General features: G+C 56.0%; 1 protein-coding gene across 2 annotated transcripts in view; it reads left to right on the top strand.

The window, feature by feature from the left end:
- Window positions 1-4503: 4503 nt before the first annotated feature.
- Window positions 4504-23499, top strand: part of UNC5A (unc-5 netrin receptor A) — a 65339-nt gene continuing 46343 nt past the window's right edge. For both annotated transcript variants that reach the window (XM_021084416.2, XM_021084415.2), the window contains exon 1: window positions 4504-4761. In XM_021084416.2, coding sequence (XP_020940075.1) covers window positions 4692-4761 — 70 coding nt within the window. In that variant the 5' untranslated portion in view covers window positions 4504-4691. The remainder of the gene's footprint in view (window positions 4762-23499) is intronic.

Raw genomic sequence — 23499 nt, 5'->3', positions numbered from 1 at the left:
GAAGTCTCTGCATTTAAGTTTGGAAAGCCAGCGACACAAGGTAGATGGGTAACACCCCTGGCACCAGTAAAAATAGCTGATAGGGGAGGGGGTTGGAGGTGGGGTAGGGTGGAGCCCTGGTAAAAGCACAGATTCTTGACACCTTCCAGACACACTAAATCAGAATCTGGAAAGGGCAGGGCCTGGAGATTTGCATTTTAATCATCATCACAGGAGCTTCTGGTACATCTCCAAGTCAGCCATGGCCTCACCACAAGCCCTGAGGTTCCCCCAGTCTGGTGGGCATTAACAGTAGGATGTCACTGCCCAATGGCTGACTGAGACCCTGCCTTACAGTCTACAAGGCCATGTGGGCAGGAGGAGCTGTGCCAAGTGTCTTAAGGAGATGCCTTCAAAGGAGCAGTCCTGCTAGACAGCACCTGCAGTGGTGCAGGTGAGGCAGTGTGGTGAGGGTGCCAGTGAGAGCAGAACTCCAAGGAGAAAATTCAGGGTATACCCCGACTTTGCGTTCTGAAGTAAGACAAATAGTCTTCTGAAACAATGGAAGAAAAGAGGGTGCAGATATGCTTGTTGTGGCTCCAGAAGCTGAGCCCAATGAGGGGCAGATTCCTGCTCCCTCAAGGCTATCACTTCTGGCCAGCAGAGCAGTTGAAACCTGCTGAAACCAGAGAAACGTGAAACCTGTGCCTTGTCATTGGGATATCGCAAGGGGCCACAGACAGTGGCAGGAGGGTCCTCCCTAGCCAGGGTATGGCTCTTCCTTCCCTTCAAATCTTGGGCTCAAGAGCAAAGGAGGTTGGAGATGTCAGAACCTATCTGGTCATCTACCTTTGAGTCTGAGATGAGTTCTTCCTGGCAACCTTCCAATGTGGATTTTTTTTTTTTTTTTTCCCCTGCAGCATGCAGTGGCTTGATATGGGATCTCAATTCCCAGACCAAGGATTGAACCCAGGCTGCAGCAATAAAAGCACTGAGTCCCAACCACTAGACCCTCAGGGAACTCCCTTATCTTTTTTTCCCCTTTCTTTTTCTTTTTTTTCTTTTGGTCTGGATTCTTAAGTGGAATTCAGGTAAGACGTCCAGTCCCCTGTCTCCACAAGGCTATCCCTGCTCCTCTTCCTGACATGGCCCTGAGTACCACTTAGAAAGGGATGGCTGATCTGAGACCTGAGAGACTAAAAGGAACCACCCATGTGAAGATCTGGGGGACAGAAAAGCAGACAGGAAGGTCTGGAGGTGGGGATGAATCTGGATGCTGGAGAAACAGAAGGGAGGCCACCATGGCCAGAACCTAGGCAGAGTTGCAGAGGTCGGCAGGGGGCAGGTTGTGCTGGGCCTGGAGGCTGTGGTCATCACTCATGCCGCTTTCCACATATTTCAGCAGTGTCTTCCAGACATGCAGTAGGAATACACTTTCTGGTCCTCTTGGGTGGGGCCAGTATCTGGCCATTAAATTGTGAATGGAAGTGACACGTGTCATTTGGGGGCTGAGCCATTGATTGCTGGTGGGTGTATCTCAGAGCTCCAATTTCTTCTCCCTCAATGCTGACCCACAAGGCTGCTGAAAGTGGCTGCTTTGTCAGCCTGGGTCCTAGAGTGGTGATGATCTGGAGCTGTAGACCCATGATGGATATGTGAGAAATCAACTTTTATTGATTTACAGATCAACAAAAGAGAGATTTGGGGACTGTTAGTTACTACAACATAACGTGGTCTATCTTGACTGCTACACAAAACTTCTTATTCCAGGAAGAGAGAGAGCCAGAGAAGTGAGCAGAGCAACCAAGCTGAACAGAGAAGGAGATCCTTTCTTTTCCTGCATCCCCGACTTCATTCCCAAGGTCTAATCCCAGAGCAAAAACCGTAGGAGGAAAAGTAAAGAGCATGGACACTGACATCAAATCCGGCTTGGAATCATCTCGGCTAGCCCTGCAGTCATTGAATAAAGTTGGCCCTGAGCATAAGGCCTTCTCCTTCCCTAAGCCTCAGTTATCTCATCTGTAAGATGGGGATAAGGATATTTATTTAACAAGATTTCTTGTGAGGATCAAACCAAATTATAAACACAGGCAGACATAGCAGAGTCCAGCACACATCATTTTGATATCATCTTATACCTCAGCCCCCAGTCCCAGTCCTTCATCCTCATCTACTTCCCTCTAGGGCCCAAAACTCAGTTCCTAATCATCTCTCCGCACCAGGGGCCCCAAGTTCAGGTCCTGCTACTGTTTTGCCTCCCTCACCCACCTCTTTCCTGGAAGTGAGATGGGGCCACTTGGGCACACACTGCTACCACCACCACCTCTCTGTCTCTCTCTCTCTTGCTGTGTAGATCGGGGCCCCCTGACAAAATGTTTCCTATGACAGAGTTCAAAACCCAGAGCTGGTGGTTATTTACAGACATTTTCATCTGGGCTCACATGAAGGTAAAATTGTTTTTATTTATTTATTTATTTATTTTGTCTTTTTGCCATTTCTAGGGCCGCTCCCGAAGCATGTGGAGATTCCCAGGCTAGGGGTCTAATCGGAGCTGTAGCTGCCAGCCTACGCCAGAGCCACAGCAACGTGGGATCCGAGCCGCGTCTGCGACCCACACCACAGCTCATGGCAATGCCAGATCCTTAACCCACTGAGTGAGGCCAGGGATCGAACCCGCAACCTCATGGTTCCTAGTTGGATTTGTTAACCACTGAGCCACAATGGGAACTCCTTAAATTTTTTTAGTTGAAGTTTTTAAATCAGGAGTTCCCATCATGGCTCAGTGGTTAAGGAACCCTACTAGTATCCATGAGGATGAGGGTTTGATCCCTGGCCTCCCTCAGTAGGTTAAGGATCTGGCGTTGCCTTGAGCTGTGGTGTAGGTTGCAGACACAGCTGGGATCTGACGTTGCTGTGGCTACAGCTCGGATTTGACCCCTAGCCTGGGAACCTCCATATGCTGCTGTTGCGGTCCTAAATAGACAAAAGACAAAAATTAAAATAAAAAAAATTTTAATCAGAAAATTTCATATACAAAGGCTTCTTATTGAAAATTTGGAAGATGTGGCCCCACTGGGCCCCACCCCATCCTCTAAACTGGCATCTGGAGAAGAGCCAGCTGCCACTGTGGGTGAGACCCTGTGCCCAGTCCCCAGAGCTGCCATGGCCTCCTTGACACTGAAGCCCTGCATCTGAAGATATGTATTTGGACACTAGCTGATGTTTTTCACTATAGAATTGGGAGGGAAGCAAGACATTTCTCACAACCCTTCTCTGTCAAAAGTGGGAAACAAAAGACAGACCGAGAGAGGGCCTCGTGTTTCAAGAAATACAGGAGAGCTCCTGTCTCTTTGTAGAAGCGAAGACCATTCTTATATCGCCCAGCGAGCAGCATCGATTTATATTATTGACTGGCCCCTGGAGGCATTTTAGTTTGCGACCCAGCCCTCACCCTTCTCACCCTCCTCCAGACCCAGAATAGGACCCTCTTGTTTTCTAACCACTCTCCCTGTGCACGCTGTGTGCGCGTTTGTCATTTCCTTTCTCCTTCAAGACAACCCTCTGTTTATTTTAACCCGATTAGGGAATGGGGGTGGGGAACAGGAGGCTCTAGCAGCAGTCGCTGCCAGAGGCTCCGGGAGACAACGTGACTTGCCCAAGGTCACAGAGACGCCTAGATCCTACCCCAGATCTCTCCAGTTCCCAAAGCCCAGCTAGTTTCTTTACGCCCACGTCTCCGGCGCCGAGCGCGCTCGGGGCGCAAACACCGCGCGCCCTCTCGGTTGCGCTGTGTCCTAGGGTTGTTTTCCTTAGGCGAACGGCGCCGTGGGGTTAGAGAAATCTTGGGTCACTCTGAGGTCTATCAGGCTACGCGACTGGGACTGCGGGTGGCCCCCAGTCTGGCCTACCTGGGTACCTCTGCGCGCGGGCCAGGGCCCCGGCGCTCTCCCGCAGTCCCCTATCCAAGCCACGGGTTGAGTGGCGTACCGCAACACGCCGATAGTCTCGGAGCCCGGCCAGAAGGCTGGGATTGGGTCGGGTCGGGGTAGAGGACTGCAGCAGAACTCGCCACGGGCACCCCTGCCCCAAGCTGCTCTCTGCAGCTTGGCGCCGCGCCGGGGTCGCCGCAGCCCTAGGCCCCTCCCGGGCCACCTGTGCGCAGGCTAGCGGGCCCTGGAGAGCCCGGATCCGGAGAACCGATCCACTCCGGGTTTCAGACTCCTGGCCGGGTCCCTGGAGATCGCGCGGGGCGGTGGGAGGCCTCCCCGCCCACCACCCCAGCCCCTCCCCGGGGGAGCCTCGGGCGTCTCCGTGAGGGATCCCCGGAGCCGAGGGGTGGCCCACTTGCGCGGCTTTGGGCGGATGGGCCCCTCCTTCCTTCCCCCGCCCCGCCCTGCCGCCGTCCCGCTCCGTTACTCCAGTCCGGGTTTTGCGGCGCCCGCCGGCCCGCTCCCCGGCTGCGGGCTCCGCTCGGCGGCTGGCTCCGTGCGCGGCGCGGCTGGCGCTGCGCTCCGCCCCGGCTGCATTGCTGCGCTCCCGGTACCCAGGGGAGCCACGCGCCGCGTGCGCCCGGCAGCCGGCCGCCCGGAGGCAGCGCAGTCCGCTGGCATGGGCCCCGGGGGCGCCCGGGGCTGAGGCTCTGGGCTGAGGCGCTGAAAGCCGCCCTCTCGTCAGCGGGGCCCTGCGCCCGGCCCGCCCGACCGCCCGCGGCCATGGCCGTCCGGCCCGGCCTGTGGCCAGCGCTCCTGGGCATAGTCCTCTCCTCCTGGCTCCGCGGCTCCGGTGAGTCACGCGCGCGCTCTGGGGAGACTTGCGGGGGACTGTGCGCGCGAACGCTCGCTGCTCTAGGGGTCCCTGACCCGCGCTGCTGGACCCGGCTGGGAGCCCCCCGAGGCCAAACTTTGCGAGGCGGGACGCGGGGGCCGCCTCTCGCTGCTGCGCAGCTTCTCCGTGAGCTTCCCCGGAAGCCTGGGTTCTGCCAAGTCCAGAAGCAGCTGTCAGCGCGTGGGGCTGGCGAGTGTAGACGCCCCACGCCTCCGGGCGGGGGAAGTTTGCTGGTTGCCCGGCCCCAGAACAGGGTCAGGGGTTTAGATCAACGCCCTGGGAGTCTGACTTTATGGGTAAGCAGATTAGAGGGTTCTGACCACATCCCAAATGCCCAGGAAATTGAGGAGGGGGTTAAGATACCTCTTCCCGGCAGCGTCTGCCCCAAAGAGCTACTCACAATTCCCAGCTTGGCACCTGGCCTCTGCCCACGTCCGGAACACAGTGTCCTCCTCTGTCCCCGCCACACTCTCGCACACGCACACACTCAGGCGTGAAGGCGCATACACCAGCCCCCAGCCTTCCCAGCCGGCACAGTCAGAGCGCCAGGGCCCCTGGCCCGCGCGGTGGCTCCTGGCCTCCATGGTGTGTCGCGGCCAGAGTTGTGTGCCGCCAATCCACTACCGCTTCCCCTCCTCCTTTTCTCTGCACCGCCCTTCTCCCTCCCTTCGTGTCTCTTTGGCCACCTTCAGCTACCCCATAACTCAGCCCTCAGCCCACCTCCTGGGGGGGGGGGGTTCCTCTGCATCCTTTGTCTGCTCTCCCTGAGCTTCCACCTGGGCTGAGTTGTTGGGGCCTCTGAATCTCTGCCTGATCCCCCTGCTCCCGTGCACTTAGCAGAGCTGAGCTTCTGTGTGTAAGGGGGTGAGGGTGGTCATTTGTGTGATCAAGGGGGCATGGAGCTTGTCCTAGCGATTCTTGCTGCTCTGAGGACCTGGCCGGGCCGGGGCGGGGGCGCCGCTGAGCCTGGCCAGGCCATTGTTAATCCCGGGGGTGTCAGAAGGGAGCACTGGGGTTCCTAAGCTGGGAAGCCAGACTGACTGGCTTTGCATGAGTGAAAGCTGAGAAACCAGCCGGATGATTGAGGCTGATGGCTGTTTCCTTAAAGGGTCTCTACGCAGCTCATCCTGTACCCACCGCTGCTCAGCCACCCTCCTCATCCTGCCCCTCCAGTCCTCCCTCCACCTCATCCCATTCATTCTCTCCCTTGTCATCACCCTCCGCCCCCAGTCCTCACTTTAACAAATCCTTCTGCCCCATGACCTCCCCTGCTCATCCTGACTGAGCTGGGAGGCTGCACTGCCGCTGGGTGCGTGTTCATATTGCACACACGTGCATGTTAAGAGTGTGTGTACATCGCACAGGGGGTGTGGGTTGCACCACTGACCATGGTGAACTGGGAGTGTCCGTGCACCACACACAGGGGAGGTGTCGCCTGATACCCAGGAGGGGCCCAGGGAAATGTTTACTGAGTTGGATGTGAGCAAGAGGTCTGTGTGGTCATATCTGCATGTTGCCCACGTGAGCACGTGTGAGGGCTGTGGGTGGGATGTGTGCCCTGGCAATGACAGGGGCTGGCAGTGTGTGCCGCCTTGGTATGCATGTGGCCAGATGAGCGTGTGTGACGGCAGGCCCGCTGCACGTGTGTGATGGTTGCAAGCAGTTCCTCAGGTGAGCGTGTGGAGATGAGAGGGTGCTGGGTGCTGGTGAGTCAGGGTGCCGCAGGGCGCCCCCCCCCCGGGGGGGGGAGAAAGGGTGCCGCGTGGATTCCTCAGGAAGCTGTAGAGTAAAGGAACTGCAGCCCTAGGTCGTGGGGCACCTGTTGGGGCCTTGTGCAAGGTTGCCCAGGGAGCTGGTGGGTGGGCACCGGTGCCGCAGGGCTGTCTTGGAGCCGAGTCTGCCTCCGGGCATCAACTCTCAGGCCTATATGAGGGAGGGGCTTGCTGAAGGGCATGGGGCCCTTCTTTTCATCTGAGGTCCCTTACTGCTGTCCCCCACAGGCTCTGGGCACATGTGCCCAGCAGGCTGGCCCCACGCTGACCCCGGCTCCTCCCGCACCGCCCATTCAGTTCCTTGGCAACAGCAGCCAGTGAAAAATGTGTCTGTGAGTGGCTGAGGGAGGGCCGGCCAGCCAGGCGGCAGGGGGCGCCGGGGGCCAGCACGACTGAAGCCCTGCTCCCCAGGCCAAGTGCCCGCTGTCTCCTGACATCACACAAAAGCCTGTCCCTTCAGCACTCTCACCTGGGTGGGCCCTCGGCACACACAGGGACTCACCTGTCTCACAGGGTTTCCCCATTCATACCCAGTCACACAGCTGGCACCCGCCTCCCCGCGCCTGTGGGCCACACACACCTGTCTGCCTCCCTGTCTCAGATCTCAGCACTCCTGAGGGGGAGGGGCTCACGGGGAGCTGGAGCTCCTGGAAGGTGGGGCTGAGGGGCACCACGGAGCTGGTGATACTGCCCATCCTGACCCCAACAATCTGTCCAGTGGCTGCTTCCTCCCCCGCCCTCAGGGCTGGTCCTGGCCCCTTCTTTCCACCCCCCAACCAATTGGTTGTGGGGATTGTTCTTAATTCTTCAGGGTTTAAGAGCTACCTTGCTCCCACTCACCCTGCCTTGGGATGGGGTCTGGGTTTGGGGGCTCAGGAAAAGGCTGGTCCTCTGACTGGCCCCCCTGCTTCTCCTTGCCTTTGGTGGGAGGGGCTCTCCTTAGGAGCCTGGGGATTGGCATTGATCCAGGTACCATGGCCCCCCCTGCCAAGAGGCACTGGCTTGGTTTCTAGGAGGCCAAGTTTGGCCCCAGCCCCTCTGTCTTAACATCCCTTCCTCCTGCCTCATGCTGCTCTGGGGCCCAGACCTGCAGACTCAAGCCACAGAGTCTCAAAGGCAGGAATTGCCCTCAGCCAGCCAGAGGACACGCAACCTGCTCTCCAGGCAAAAGCCCCAATGCTGGGCTTGGCTGCCACCCGGGAACACATGTAACACACACACACAGACACACACAAACCCCTGCTCATGCCTGGCCCTGCTCACTCCAGGCCAACCCTCTCCTGCAGCCCCTCCTCCCAAGGGCCCTGCCGTTCCTCCTCCCCCTCCTCCAGCCCGGGGCTGAGAACCTTAGAGTCTCCCTTGACTCTAACCTTTTCCTTCACGCTTCATGTCTAATCTGTCACCAAGTCTTCCAGCTCAGCCCTACTTGTGACTTTGCTCATGTCCCTCTCCCTCTTTGTCCCCTCCTCCCCAGCCCTTTCTCCTTCACCTTTCTCACCTGCACCACGGCACCCCTTCTCATTCCCCTAAGTGTTCCTTCTCCACTGAGACTAACGCCTCTGGCACTCAGGCCAGAACCCACTAGAAAGCCTCCTGTGCCAGCAGGTAAAGTCTGAACCCCCAGCCTGGGAGCCCTCAGGGAAGAACCTGCATCACTAGGCTGATCTGTTGTCAGGTTGGGTGCCCTCCCTGGCTGACTGCTGGTGGGGTGAGCATCCCCACAGCCCCAGATAAGCTCTGCCTTCCACCCACTGATGCCTCCTTGCCTTGAAGAACCTGGTGCTCCCGGGCCTGCCACCACACACTTCCCACCCTACACCCCAACATGCTCAGCTCTGTCCAGATCTAGGCCAGGCCCCCGTGCCGCCGCCAGTCCCCACCGCTCTGCTTATCTCAGCCTCCAGCCTCATCCAGCCCCCTCCCAGAGGCCTCCTTGACTCCTCTCAGGGCCCGTGTGGGAGCCACAACACACTGATGAGCGCTGAATGGGCTTCGGGACAGAGGGACTGAGTCTTCAGCCCTGGAGAGGCACGTGGTGCCTGGGGCAGCCGCCCACAGTATCTGGCCCCAGCCACCTCCTCATTCATGCCGGTGCTTTCCACAGGCACTGCCCATTATCTATGGCGCTGTGACCCTGTTCTCAGCCCCCAATATACTTCGAGTCATAGTCAAGTGCTTTTTAAAAAAATTTTTTTTATTTTTATTTCCTCTGCTTGAGCCCAGGTTCTCTGGCTAGACAGGGAGGCCTGCTGTGGCTGGGGAGGGGGAGAGAAATTTACTCTGTGCCCCTGTACTTGAACCTGACTGCCCTGCTCCAGGGCGGCTGGAGATGGCTCCCGACCAGGGCAGGATGAGCTAGCTGACACCCCATGCACGGACCACAAATCAGCTCATGGGAGCCTGTGGCAGGGTGCGGCGGGGTCCCTCACACAGCTAGGCCCATTTATGTGGAGTAGGAGCCCCCCATCCACAGCTCTCTGAGGCAGAGATGTTCCCAGGTGGGTGTCTTCTCATACAAAGAGTGTCATTCTGGCCCCCAGACCTGCAAACTCAAGCCCCAGAAAGTGAGGCTGAGGGGCACCGAGCTGTGGCACTGCCCATCCTGACCCCCACAGTCTGTCCAGGTGGCTTCTTCCTCAGGCCCCGCCCCCAGGGGCCTGGTATCAACCCCGAGCCCAGCTGCTCCGTGAGCACCTACACAGGGCTCATGGCACCTGAGGCTCAGCCCCAGCAGAGCCCAGTCTCCTGGCCCCCAACCATCCTCACCACTCCGTTGAGGGCCCAGCCTCCTGCGGTCAGTTCTGCTGGCCCACCACCTTGTTGCTCTGGTCTGCTCCCATGGGAGTGGCATCAAAGTGTCCTCTGGCCTTCTGGGGAGCCTAGGCCCCTCTTGCTCTCAGGTAGCGTACAAAGGGCAGAGCTTTGGAGGCAGACAGTCCTGGTTTCAGTCTCAGCCACCTGATCTTGGGTGAGTAACTTTTACTCCCCAGCCTGTTTCCATCTTTGTAGAATGGGATCACGTCTGCTTCCTGGGGTGATAGTAACGAGTTGATGGGCAACTTAGAGTGCCCAGGGGGCCCCCCGACATGGAGCAGGCACCTGTTTGTCTCTTTCCTTCATTTTCCCTGGCATTTAAAGGGACACGAGTTAGGGGTGTCTAAACACACTGAAGACAGGGTGGGATCTTAAGCTGCATCAGGGCCCAAGCCCATTTATAGAAGAGAAGATCCGTATCAGCTGCTTCACCTCTTTGCTGCTCCAGCCCCAGGAGGAGTCATTGCTTCCAGCTGGAAGAAGCCCCCTACCCTCCCCCTCATAACATACCAACCCTTGCAGGGGACTTGGGTCTGATTCAGACAGCCACTGGTTCTTTCAGTGTGCAAAGAGCTTTGTCTCGGGGTTCTGTGAAGATGAGGATTTGGGCTCAGCTTGTCCTGGAACTGTAAGCTGATGATCAGCTCTGACACACAGAAAATAGCAGCAAAGTTGGGGGGGGGGTGGAATTCAATTCTGGTTTGGGCTCTGCCATTTGATTGCTGTGTGATCTTGAACAAATCGCTTAACGTCTCTGAGCTGTTTTTCCTCTTTGTACAATAAAGGATTGGCCTTGACCATTCAGGGCAGCTGATGCCCAGAGAGGGTGCCCTGTGAGCCTGGGATGGACTATGCCCTCAGGAGCAGGTTCCCCAAGGAACTGCTCGCACCTGCCCAACACCTGCCACAGCCACCAACCACCCTGGCAGCAGCTGCCTGCATTGCCTTGAAGCCAGGTGGCTGTTGCAGCAGGGCTGAAGGTGACTGTGAGGTAGAGGTGGGAATCATGAGTCCCAGCGCCCAGGCGAGGACAGGGTCCTGCTTTAACTGGTGAGCACCCCCAGTGGCAAAAACAGACCTTCTCGGGACCCCCAGAAGTTCAGAGCGGTAGTGCCTGAGGCCCACCCTCTTCCCAGGTACTGATGTCAGATGCTGCAGGCGGTTTTTGGCCCCCTGGCAGCCAGATCCCCAGGCAAGTGGAGGAGGTGGAGGTGGGATGGCTGAATCAGCAGGCTCTGGGGTCTGGGTTTGACCCAAGCTCCAACTAGGGTGAGGCAGGGGTGAAGTACCCTAGGGTGCAAAATTTAAGCCACGCAGGTGCAGGAGAGTGCCTCCTTAGTTTTGTGCCCTTGGCACCCCAGCCTCACCCTAGTCTTGGCTGTGGATTCAGCTCCTCCCTGTATTTTTTCACTTCTTTGTCTCTAAAATAGTCATAAACAGACCTACCTCACAGGGTCGTTGTGTGGATTAAGCACTGAGGCCTGTCAGGCTTGGCACACAGTAGGCGCTGAATAAATGCTAGCAATTGATGGTGATAGATAAAAGGGGGGGCTGTTCCATCCTCTCCTATGGGGGTGGGGGGGGGAAGGGGGGAAGAATCCTCAGTGCTCTCTTAGTGGGACAGGGTGCAACCAGGGGTCCGGGTGAGAGGGCAGAGGCCGGTGGCGAGGCCTTCATTTGGGGATGGGGGACAGGCCTGGTGTCCTTTCTCTGCCCCCCTAGATGCCAAGGGCCAGAGCATTTGGCAGTCTCCTGTTCCCCCAGCCCCGCTTTCCGGGTGTGGTTTTTGGCAGGGCCCTGTCAGCCCTGTTTGAGATGAAGGAGACAGAAAGACTCACAGCCCCATCAGGAGAGGCCTAAGTGGCAGCTACTCCCCAGAGTAGGCCACAAAGGGCAAGTTTTAGATCCCACTGTGATGGCGGAAGAGACCCCAAACTCCCTGCCTGTGACTGGGCCATGGTGACAGCACCAAGGATTCACCTGATGGGTGAGTCCCCCAGATTCAGCCCTCCACACCCTCCCACACACACAGGCCTGGATGTCAGAGCTGTGTCCCTCTGGCAGGCTCAGGGTCACCTTGAGCTCCAGGCAAATCTGTGGCTGAGGTTTGGGGAGGGGGAGTTAGTCTGGATTGATCCTTGGAGAGGGAGCTTTGGATCCTCTATCCTACCTCTGCTCTATACCTCCCAAAGCCAGGGTGGCAGGTGGGACTCCCGGTGCCCCACCCCAGCACGTCCAGCCCAGAGCCCGCTGGGAGGTACACTCCAATTTAGACCCTACCCGCTCATCATTGGAGCAGAGACTAGATGCAGTTGAGAGTCTGTCGCTGGGTTTTTCCTACATCCGCATCTTTCCAGCCCTTCTCTCCCCGCCACCAAAGAAAAGAGGTGCCGGGCAGGTAGGGGTGATTTCTTATTGTCCCTTATTGTGGCCCAAGCCTTCCCCTCTCGCCAAAACAGCCCCACCACGCTGTCGGGGTAGCCTGGCGGGCGGGGGTCCCAGGCTGGAGGCTAGCCTCCCGCGGGGCACGTGAGCGGCCATGGTGCGGCAGGTGCCCGAGCCAATGGGAGCCCGAGCCCAGGGGATCAGCAATTAGCCGCCGCGTCCGCCCGCCCGGGCTCCGGGGAGGGGCGCGCCCGGGGGCCGTCCAGGCAGAAGGGGCGCTGCGCATCCCGCCCCGCGGCCCCCGCCCCCGCCCGGCTGCGGGTAATGAGCGCGCGGTAAACTCGGCGGCGGCGCAGGGAAGGGGCGGGATCCCTCCGCCCGCCTGCCCGCCCGCGGCCGCCCGCCGGATTAGCGGCTCTTTGTTTGGGCCTGTTAACAAGTTCCTGGCTGAGCGCTCGGCTGCCGCCCGGGGAGCCGGCGTCCAGCCTCCGGGCACGGCGGCTAGTCGGCCTTCGCCGCTCCTCGGTTCCGTTCCCGCGCCCGCCCGGCCGCGGCCCCCATCCCCGCCGCCTTCCCTCGGGGGCCCCGGAGATGTAGCCGCGCGGTGGGCCCCTCTGGCTGTCTGGCGGGTGTAAGGCTTCTAGAACCCCCCGGGCTGACCTTGCGGCCCCAAAGGAGATTGTGTGAGGCAGGGGCTCAGGGGCTTCCAGTGCACCGCTGTGGTCTGCCCCATTTTACAGATGGGGGAGGGATTTCCAGGCTTGGGGTTCCATCACGAATCTTTGACGTCCACACTCATTCTCCTTCTAAAAGGATTGAAGCCTGGGGCGGGGAAGAGCAGGGGGCTTCGGTGGCTGTTAAGCTGTCCCATCTTTTATTCTTCATTATCTTGCTGATGGAAACGTGGCCTGTGTTGGGCTGTACCTTCATCAACTGATCAGAACCTCGGGACAACCCAGGCAGTAGGTGAGCTTAGTCCCATTTAGTAGATGAGGACACTGAGGCTCAGAGAAGTGGCAGAGCTGGGACCTTGTTAACAGCTCAGCTTCACTTTCTGCCACCCACACCAGCGGGGAGCAGAACGCTGTCCCATGTGTTCATATACTGTCAGGACCTTGTCTGACATCGCTTGGGCTTGCAAGACCACTGAGAAAGTCCAGAACCCTTGCTCCTCTGTGTGGTCTTGGGCTAATCGTCTCACCTCCCAGAGCCTCCTTGCCCCTACATCCTGCCTCCTAATACACCATCCCCACCAGGGTGCAGGCGCTTTCCAACCTCTGCTGGGCTGTCCAGGCCAGAGGACTTGGATTATAAAGCCCCCCCCGGGGGTTGCCTTTCCAACTTGCCCAGGGCCACACATCTTCAGGTGGCCGAGGCTGTTCAAAGCAACTTTCTTATATGAGATGGAATCCTTCTCAGTAAGCTCCCCCACACATGGTTCTTGGCTTTTCCTTCTGGGGCCACACACAGTGGCTTCCCCACTTTCAGTTATTTAAAATAGGGGTTTTAAATGTCCCTTCCCAGGCCAGGCACCTTCCGTCCGCTCCGCTCTTCTTCATGTAGCATGGTTTCAAGCCCCCTTCTCTGTCTTCGCTATCTTTGTTACCAGCCTCTGGATGTCAGTCCCTGGCGTGGACTAGTATAGGATACTCAGTGTGTCTGTTGCACATATTGGAAAACTCAACCCAACCTGGCTTAATGGGGAGGAAAAGGAAAGAAAGAAAAGAAGGGAGGAAGGGAGGAAGGAGGAAAGGAAAGGAAGGAAGGAAGGAAGGAAAGAAAGAAAGAAAGAAAAAGAAAGAAAGGAAGAAAGAAAGAGAAAGGTTTATTGCCACATGTATATGAAAGGCCAGGGGCAGCTCTGGCTTCAGGCACAGTTGGATCCAGGGAGAACAATGTGACCAGGATCCATCTCTCATCTCTGCCAGAGGGGGATGTGGGTTAGTGCCACCCTCCAATAACCTTTGCTGTCATAGTCCTGAGGTAGCTGCCAGAGGTTACGAGGGATACATCTTTGCAGGCCCAGAGGAGAAGAGAGAACATCTCTTTGCTCAGTCATCCAACAAATGTCCTGGTCTCTCCTCATTGGTCTGACTCAAGTGCTGCCAGAGTGAGCCAGTCCCCACAGCCAGGGGTTATGGTTATAGAGGTTAGCTTGGGCTTGAGCCACCCGTGTCACTTGTTACAGGCTGTTTGCCACCACTTGCCAATTCTTGTCCACGGAGAAGGAATGGCCCTCAGATTTCACCAGTACATCATCAGTACATTTACCCAAGTATTTAATAAAAATGCTGACTAGCACCAAGGACACATCCTGAGGCTCAGGCTCAAAGGTAAAGACCCCCGTCTGGATTAACATTGGCTGTTTAATCAGCTGTGTTAGAAAACAGTGGTGGCCATTCAAAAGGGTTTGTGTTTTGTGCTGTCACCTGGTTTGTACATCTCCATTTGCTGATCTTGGAGATATTTTATCAGGTACCTGGCTGAAATCCAGACACATCATTTCTAGTCCAGCCCTGACCCATCAGAACGGTAACCCTATGATACAGAAAACTGGTCTGGTGTGACAGGTCCATGGGGGTCCCAGCACGTCTCTTGGTGTCCTTGCTCCCCTTGGTCATCTGCAGCCGACTGAGAGGCACTACCAGAACCATGCCTGGGGTTTCATCGGGTTCACCAGGCTGTGGCTGTTCCAGGGGACATTTGTTGGGTTTTATATCTGTCCAGCTTCCATTCCCAGTCCCACCAGGACCCCCTGACTTCTCCCCTTCATCTCGGCAGCAGGACCCAAGTGAGACAGCTTAGTAATTTCCTCATCCCGGTTGTTTTCCTGCTTCAGATTCTGCTCTTTAAGCCTCTTTTCCCTTCTGTCAACAACCTAGTTTCTCGCCAGTACTTCCCCCTTTGTGCTTAAATTCGTGAGAATCGATTTCTGTTGCTTGCACTCAAAGAACCCAACCGATGCATTCGCCGAATCCAACTTTCTTCCTTTTTAGGAAACTAGGTCACGGCTCATGCATCTCCTGCTCCGTGACCGCTCCCACTCCTGCTTTCTTAGAGGTCAGCAGTGGGGTTCAGCATGTCCCTGTGTCAGGACCTGGGGTGTGATTTATTAGGACCAGGAGACCTGAACTCATTCATAACAACCACTCAGCCTGTCCTGATCTCACCTTTTAGCCTTCAGTGCTTTTTTTTTCTTTTTTTTGCTTTTTAGGACCACACCTGAGGCATATGGAAGTTCCCAGGCTAGGGGTTGAATGGGAGCTGCAGCTGCCAGCCATAGCCACAGCCACAGCCATAGCAACGCAGGATCGAAGCCTACGCCACAGCTCATGGCAACACCTGATCCTTAACCCACTGGACGAGGCCAGGGATCAAACCTGCAACCTCAGGGTTACTAGTTGGATTTGTTTCAGCTGCACCACAACAGGACTCCCCTTCAGTGCTTTCTTGCTGGTGTTTATCCTGCCTCTGTGCTTCACTGTCTTCAGGTGCAAAATGGTAGGGTGGGACGGTGGCTTTCCAACAACCCCCACCCCCACCCCGCCAGCCAGTCAAAAAGCCCTCCCTTTTCTTTTTCTTTGTTTCTCTCTTTAGGGCCACACCCACAGCATACAAAAGTTCCCAGGCTAGGGGGCAAATTGGAGCTGCAGCTGCCTGCCCACACCACAGCCACAGCGATGCCAGATCTGAGCCATATTGCAGCTTGCAGCAATGCCTGATCCTTAACCCCCTGAGCAAGGTCAGGAATCAAACCCCCATCCTCATGGATACTAGCCTGGTTCTTAACCCACTGAACCACGATGGGAACTCTGCCCTCCCTTTTCTGGTCCTCCTCCCCCAAGCCCCTCCTGCCCCATGTTGCTTTACGATATCTCACAAGCCTCAGATGGACGCGAGCTTAGCCTTCCCTGTGTGGTTCTCCAGGCCGTGCCTCTCATCAGTGGCTTTGTCCTTGGTTTGGGGCCATTTTTCCATGTCGTGCATGTCTGGTCAGAATCTGAGTCTACTAAATGGCTTGCAGCTACCCTGACACTTTTTGAGGGTCCTTCCCCAGACCTTTTGGGATCACAGAGCCAGAGGCCCAGCTTTGAGACCCACCCGATCCTTTCAAGCCTCCTTTCTTTTAAGACCCGCTGAGGGGCTTGTCTTTGGTGTGAGTTGCCTGAAGCCTGGCACCCACAGGCTAGGAGCCCTTCTGAGGGTGGTCAGCATTCCCTCCCCAGCAGTCATGTGCTGGTAAATGTTTAGCAGTTGGCTCTCTGGGAGAGCTGGGGGACAGCTTTGCCAATTTCCATGGTGTAAACACTCCCACGAAGGCCTATTTCAAGCTACCAATGTGATGTTGACCAGCTTGCAAAATTCCAGAAATTTTAACAACGGGCTCTCCCAAGTCGGGATGAGCTGGCTCCAGCACTTCGCTGTCCCCTGGTCACCCCAACCCTCTGAAGAAATGGTCACAGGTTGGAAGTGACAAAGGTTTCTTTAGGCCTCTCCCTGCAGGACCCATTGACCTCCCCAGCTTTTTGATGGGCTGAGGGGTGAGGAGTCAGGCACTAAAGCCTTGTGATTAAAAGCTGGGGCTCTGGAAGGTTCCACTGTGGCTCAGCAGGTTAAGGACACAACGTTGTCTCTTTGAGGATACAGGTTCAATCCCTGGTCTCGCTTAGTGGGTTAAGGACCTGGCATTGCCGTGAGCTGCAGTGTAAGTTACAGATGTGGCTTGGATCCAGTGTTGCCATGGCTGTGGCATAAGCCAGTAGGTGCAGCTCTGATTTCAACCCCTGGTCTAGGAACTTCCAAATGCCACAGGTGCAGCCATAAAAAGAAAAAACCCCACAGAGTTGGGGGTCTGGAGCTGATGTTGTGGGTGGCTGATTTCCTCATTCAGAAAATCTGGATAATGAAAGGCTCCTACCTCATAGGGTTGTGAGGATTAAATGAGTTAATCCATGTGGAGCACTTAGCCCAGTGCCAGGCTCAGGGCGAATGCGCCATAAATGGGAGCTGCTGCCCATGCTGTGTGGACAGTGGGAGAGATGCTCAATCGTGGCCTCCCTCTGTGACATCCTTGAAGTGGTAGGCGGGGCAGAGTCCTTGACTCTGGCAGAGAGCATCAGCGCAGGACCCTGTGGGTCTAGAGCCTTGGAGAGGTGCTCCTTTTGGGGTGACAAGCATTCTTGAGAGGGCCTGAGAAGGAAGGTTGATGTAGTGAGGGCTGACTCGCCCAGAGGACTTGACCAGGTTCGACTCCGGACAGCCTGGCGGCCAGGCTGGGTTCTGGGGACATGTAGAGCAGAGGGGTGGCTGGGGCCACAGCAACATTCAAAGAGCCCAGACAGGCCAGGCAGAATGAACCTGCAGTCTGCTGGCCTGCAGACTGGATTGTGGCTTCAGAGCTGGTCCCTGGCCACCCCTCTTCCTCTACCCCCAGCTTGTGAGTGTCTCAAGCCAGAGGAGGAAAGGGACTCTGCCCGGGACCTTGGCACGTGGTGGCATTGGGCCAGACAGTGAAGGGAGGGGGACGAGCACACAGGCATTCCCTGGTGACAGCGTGTGTCCTGGGGAGCCTGGAGGCACAGCCCGGCTGAAGCAGACGGTGCCTGTGGGGGACCGGTGAGCGACAGGGCTGGCTACATCGTTGAGCTGAGGAGTGACAGGCAGTGAGCGCTGTTTAAGGAAGATTAATCTGGCAGCGCACGGAGGATGGATGAGAACAGGGAGAGGCTGGAGGCAAGGAGACCAGCCAGGAGGCTGCTGCGGTCATCCAGGCAAGAAATGACGAGGCCTGGCTTCCCAGGGAGCAGGCAGTGGGAAAGAGTTAGAGAGATGCATGCAGAGACCTCTGCAGGGAGGAGCCTCTGGATGTTGAATGTGGGGGGTGAGGGATGGAAAGCAGGCAAACATGATTCAGAGCTTTCGAGCCTGGGGAAGTGATGTCAGAAACAGAAAATGGACAGGGAGCCTCCGTGGGGAAGAAGCTGAAAGAGCAAGAGGGCTTCACCCACGGAGCTCCACCCCTCCAGGCCCTACCCAGAGCGTGGGTATCAGTCAGGCACTTTGGCCACAGGCAACAAAAACCGGCTCCAGGAGTTGCTGCTGTAGCTCCCCAGTAACAAACCCGACTAGTATCCATGAGAATTCAGGTTCGATCCCTGGCCTCGCTCAGTGGGTTAAGGATCTGGCGTTGCCATGAGCTGTGGTGTAGGTCACAGATGAGTCTTGGATCCCACATGGCTGTGGCTGTGGCTGTGGCTGTGGCCGTGGCCGTGGCCGTGGCTGTGTCTGTGGCAGGCAGCTGCAGCTCCGATTCAACCTCTAGCCTGGGAATTTCCATGTGCCACCCTGAAAAAAAAGGAGAAAGATAAAGAAACCAAATGAAGCAAAGGGAATGTAACGGGGTGGTCAGGGCTGGTGTGATGGGTAACCAAGGGAGAGACTTCAAATCAAGTCCTAGGAGAGAAGTCTTTAAAAGGTCGGGGTGATGAGGGGGCTGTCTCTGTAATTCAAGGCACTGAAGGCAGGAGGGGAAAGTGGATTTGCTTTGTTCTGAGACTTAGAAAGACCTTCCTAACAAGCAGCGACGCCGGTGGCCTTAGCAGGCAGGGAGCACCCCATCGGTAGAGCTGTTGAAACAGACCCTATCAGGGAGATGGTGGGCAGGCGGCAGGTGGCCTTGGTGAGCCTCCATGATAAAGGAGAGAGAAAGGGGCTTCAGCACTGACTTGGGTCCACTCTCAGCCCCACCCTTACTGGTTGCCCTTGAGAAGTTTCTTACCCCATGGGAACTGAGCTCTTGGGTGGGATGACTCCATCCCAGGGGATTTTGTAGTTTTTTTGGTGCTCATTTTGACTACTCAACACACATTCTTGCCAGCACAGCACCTTCATTCTTCCTTAGGTGACCTTCCTGACACCACCATGTGGTCCTGCTGGGACTGTCAATCATAGGGCGCCATCCTCCACCAGGAAAGCACCTGATCAGGCTGACAAATCCTGATGGAGATCCAGGGCACGGTGATTGGTCCAAGTTTGGGCACATGACCTGGGCTTAGCCAATCAGGATCCTTCCTGGTGGCTTTTCCCACCTAGAGGTGGAAGAGACCCTCTGGTCCCCTGGGGTTGGTGGCTCTAAAGATGCAGGCAGAGATGTTGAGCCAGGGGCAGCCATATCCCCCTTGTATGGAGGGAGCCTGGCTGCAGAGGGGAGTGAGGGCAACTCACAAAGACCAGCAGAAGGGGGAGATGTCTGGTGTTCCTGAGGCCCTGGAGACTCAGGTCCCTGCAGCTTTTTTCTCGATCCTGTGAGCTGCCCACCAGCCTTCCCGATCCTTGAGCCAAGAACTTCCCACTGTAGGCTTGTGCCAGTTTGGTTGGGTTTTGGTGCCCTGCACCTGAAGGGGGCCTGGCACAGGATCTCAGGAGGAAGATACAGAGCTCTGGGCAAATCACCCACCCAGAGGTGGCTGGGTGGCAGTGTGCAGGGCACGCAGTTACCAAGTGACAGATAGAACCTTCTAGACAGTAGAGAATTCATATAAAAGTCCAGACTTGGGGTTTCTCTTGAAAAGTCAAATCTAGGCACGGTGAGGCCATTTTCTTGGGCGGGCTGGAGCTGGGACCTGGGGTCTGGCTGCTACCTTGGCAGGTGTACACCCTTCTCCCACTGCCTGTGTATGCCTCACCCCGGGCACACTGAGGCTGCATCCTCCCCACCCCCAGCACAGTGCTGGGTATGCGCTGGGCACTGAGAACTAGTGTAGAGGCCTTTCCTCCCCTCCCCTCCCTTCGAGCTCTAGAAGCCTGCATTTGGGGCCTTAGGTTTCACCTGTTCGGTTAAATAGGCAGAAACCATTTCAGCTGCTGGTCAGGGGGAAACGTCTGAAAGATGATTGGACACCGGGGACTGGCACTTGGAGAGGCAGTGAGGGCGGGAAGTGGAGATGAGAGGCCCATTCAGAAGGAACTGGTCATGGGCACCGTGAGCTCAAATCCTATTCTGAGGGGTGACTGGGGAATGGCTGTGGCCGAGATGGAAAAGGGGCATTTGGAGAGTGATTCCGAGCAAGCCAGAAGGAGGCCAAAGAGAGATCATGGGAGCCCGGGGAGACGCGGGGGAGTTTGAAGTTTTGAGAAGGACCAGGAAGCAGCCTCGAGGAAGGCTGCAGGGAAAGGCCTGGAGGACACACACAGGGATGAGACCAGGAATTGCCACCCCAGAGCCTGTGCTTAGAAGCATAAAGCCAGTCTTAGAGATCGGGGACAAGGTGGGTGGACAGGACATAGCAGCCACTCAGAATTTGAAGAGGTGAGTAAAAAGGATATTGAAGCCAGAAAGGGATCCTCGAGGGTGTCAGAGCAGGGCCACTTGCAAAGGGGGCAGGGACAGACAAGCGTGATTGTCTGTGCTTGCACACAAACACTTGCACACAAGCTCTCTGCAGGCAGTCTCAGAGGTGAGGTGACTACCCGAGTCCCATGGCAGCCACTGAGGGCCCGGTCCCAACCCCTCTGAGCGCCCGTCTGTGCAAGGCAGGCGGGCAGAAGGCCCAGGGCCCCAGCGAGCTTTTGAGGGAAGCCAAGAGGTTGGGCTGGGGGACAAAGCTAAGTGAAGATGGGGACACATGGGTCATCAAGTAACTGTTGATGAGCACTTACTGTGTGCCGGGCCTGCGTTAGGCACTACGCTATGGATGCATGAGGTGGGCACTGTCCCCACCCTCTAGGAACTCACATTCTGGCGGGGGAGGGGACCATAAAGAGGCGGATAGAGGGAGTTCCCGTTGTGGCTCAGCAGTAACAAGCCTGACTAGTATCTGTGAGAGCTCGGGTTCGATCCCTGACCTCAATCAGTGGGTTAAGGATCCGGCATCGCTGTGAGCTGTGGTGTAGGTTGCAGACGAGGCTCAGGCCCTGTGTTGCTGTGGCTGTGGTGTAGGCCAGGAGCTGTAGCTCCAATTTGACCCCTGGCCTGGGAACTTCCATATGCCATGGGTGTAGCCCTAAAAAGCAAAAAAAAAAAAAAAAAAAAAAAAAAAAAGGAAGGAGCAGATAGAGGAGTTCCTCAGATCCAGCAGGTTAAGGATCTGGCGTTGTCACTGCAGTGGCTCAGGTCGCTGTTGTGTCGCAGGTTCTATCTCTTCCCTGGGAACTTCCTCCAAGGGCTCAGCCAAAAAAGAAGAAGAAGCAGCAGATAGATTCAGATAATGAGGATTGTCCTTTAGGACTTGGAAGGCAGGCAGAGAGGGGCACGTGACCCAGGACCACAGGTAAGCTAGATGCCTCTGAGGAGGTGACAGGTGAGCTAAGACCTGGATGACAGAAAGGAGCCAGCTCTGGGGGGCAAAGGCCCAGAGGTGGGAATGAGCGTGGTTAGTGGAGGCCCCCTGCGGTCAGGGCACAGGAAGGTGTGGATTGGGTGGAAAGGAAGCGTGACTTGTCTCTGTGCTCATTTATGCTGTGTGCCCCTCAGCTTCCTAAAAGGCACGGCCAGAGGAGCAGAGCCTTGGAAAGTCCTTCTGAAGGCAGATCTAGTGGGGCCAGTGGGGCTAAGGAAGGTGGCTTGGGGTGTGGGTGGGGCCTGTGGGGTGAGAAAGGTGGCTTGGGGTGTGGGTGCTGCATGAGAGAGCCCAGATCTCGGGTGGCTGGACATCTCCCTGGACTGGGAGTCAGGATACCCGGGTCGCAGGTCTGCTCTCAGTTCAGAGGGTGGTCCCGGGCCAGATGTAGTCCTCTGCCTCATTTGGGAAATGAGGAGGGTGACCCCGGTCTGGCTGTCATGGCACTGGTCCTGAGGCCTTAGAACGGAGCACAGGGGCCGGGGTGAAGGTGGGGAGAAGACAGACAGGACAGGCCCCTTCAGCACCACCCTGCAGCCTCAGTGCCTGCATCCCCCACAGCCCCCAGTATCAGATATGCGCCTGTAAAATGAGCTTGGGAAGGCCAGTGAAGTTGACACTGACCCCTTTCTCAAGGACTTCAATTATTATATATATAATTGAGAGGAAATTCATATAACATAAAATTAACCATTTTATTTATTTTTTTGGAGTGATACTCCCCATTTTATTTTTTTTGAGTTTTTTTTTTATTACTCAAATGAATTTATCACATCTGTAGTTGTATAATGATCATAACGTAAAGCAGGCAATTTAGGCGCTTTCTTGTGGCAGCAGCAGGTTAAGGATCTGGCATTGTCACAGTTGTGGCTCAGGTTCCTGCTGTGGCGTGGGCTCGATCCCTGGCCCAGAAACTTCCACTTTCCACGGGCATGACCAAAAAAATAAAGCGCACAGTTTAGTGGCATTTAGTACATTCACAATGTTGTGCAACCCTCACCTCTATCTAGTTCCAAAACATCTTCATCAGTTCCAAAGGAGACCCCATTAACTGTCACTCCCCATCCGCCCCCCACTCCCCAGCCCCTGGCAAACAGCCTGCCTCCTGTCACTATGGATTTGTCTGTTTGGGGTATTTCATGTAAATGGAATCATAGAAATATGTGGCTTTTAGTGTCCAGCTTCTCTGATTTACAGTGTTTTTGAGGTCCAACTATGTCGTAGCATATGTTAGTGCTTCATTTTTTATGGCCAAGTGATGTTCCGTTGCATGGATAGACTGCATTTGGTTTACCCACTGTCATTGGTTGATGGACATTTGGGTTACTTCCACCTGAGACAACTGTGAATAATTCTGCTCTGAACATTTGTGTGCAAGCATTCGTTAAACACCTGTTTTCAGTTCTCTTGGGTGTATATACCAAGGAGCGGAATTGCTGGATCAGATGGTCATTCTAGATTTAATTTTTTTTTTTTTTTTTTTTTTTTTTTGTCTATCCATGTGGCCTGCAGAAGTTCCCGGGCCAGGGAGTGAACCCAAGCTATAGCAGTGACAACACCAGACTCTTAACCCACTGAGCCACCAAGGAACTCCTAGGTTTAATTTCTTGAGGAACCGCCAAACTGTTTTCCTCAGCAGCTGCCCTGTTTTCTCTTTCCACCAGCAATGCATAAGGTTCCAGTTTCTCCACACTCATGGCTGTTTTATTGAAATATTTGATCCTTGCAAAAATTGTTTTTCTCCTCTCTTGGTGCTCCAGCTTTGCTGGTGTCTGAGTTCATGTGAAGGCCACCACCAGGCCAACCGGCCCTGCCTGATGTGGGTTACACAGCCCAGCATCAGCATCAAAGGGCAGGCCCAGGGGTCTGGGGCAGCCCGGGGCACGCAGCCCTGCAGTGGGCCGTGGGTCTGGCTGGCTGTCAGGGAAGGGCTGGGCCTCTCTCTGCCCTCTGGGACTCTGTTTCCCTCCAGCCCTCCCTTCCTTCCTTCCCCACCCCCGCACACCCCCCCAGCCAGGAGCAGTCCTCACCGCCCCTCTGCTCCGTTTTGTGTGTGTGTCTCGTCACCAGGATAAATGTAGCTACAAACAATGCGGCGGGCTGGGTGCTAATTTGTCAGACGCAGTGCGCGGCTGTGATTCCGAATACATTAACATTTTCACATGAAATCATTTCAATTTTTAGTGATTAAGAAGTATTTGTTTTAAAGCATCAGGGTGATTTACCGCAGGCCCAGGGGGCTGTGGGGGCGGGGGCGGGGGAGCCCCCACATGTGATGTCATTCGTAGGCACCAGCACAAGCAGAGATCACATCCATCACCAGCCCAACCTACCTGTGCCCACCCATGCCCACCGCGGGCTTCCTGGGTGTGAGGCTGGAGGTGGCA

The sequence above is a fragment of the Sus scrofa genome, chromosome 2, assembly GCF_054392235.1.
Source record: "Sus scrofa isolate SSC_HxYL_T2T_F1_AM1 chromosome 2, Sscrofa_HxYL_maternal_Yorkshire_Landrace_v2.0, whole genome shotgun sequence".
In the NCBI taxonomy this organism is placed as follows: Eukaryota; Metazoa; Chordata; class Mammalia; order Artiodactyla; family Suidae; genus Sus; species Sus scrofa.
Note: the sequence above shows the minus strand (reverse complement) of the source record. Positions and strands in the feature narration are given on the sequence as shown.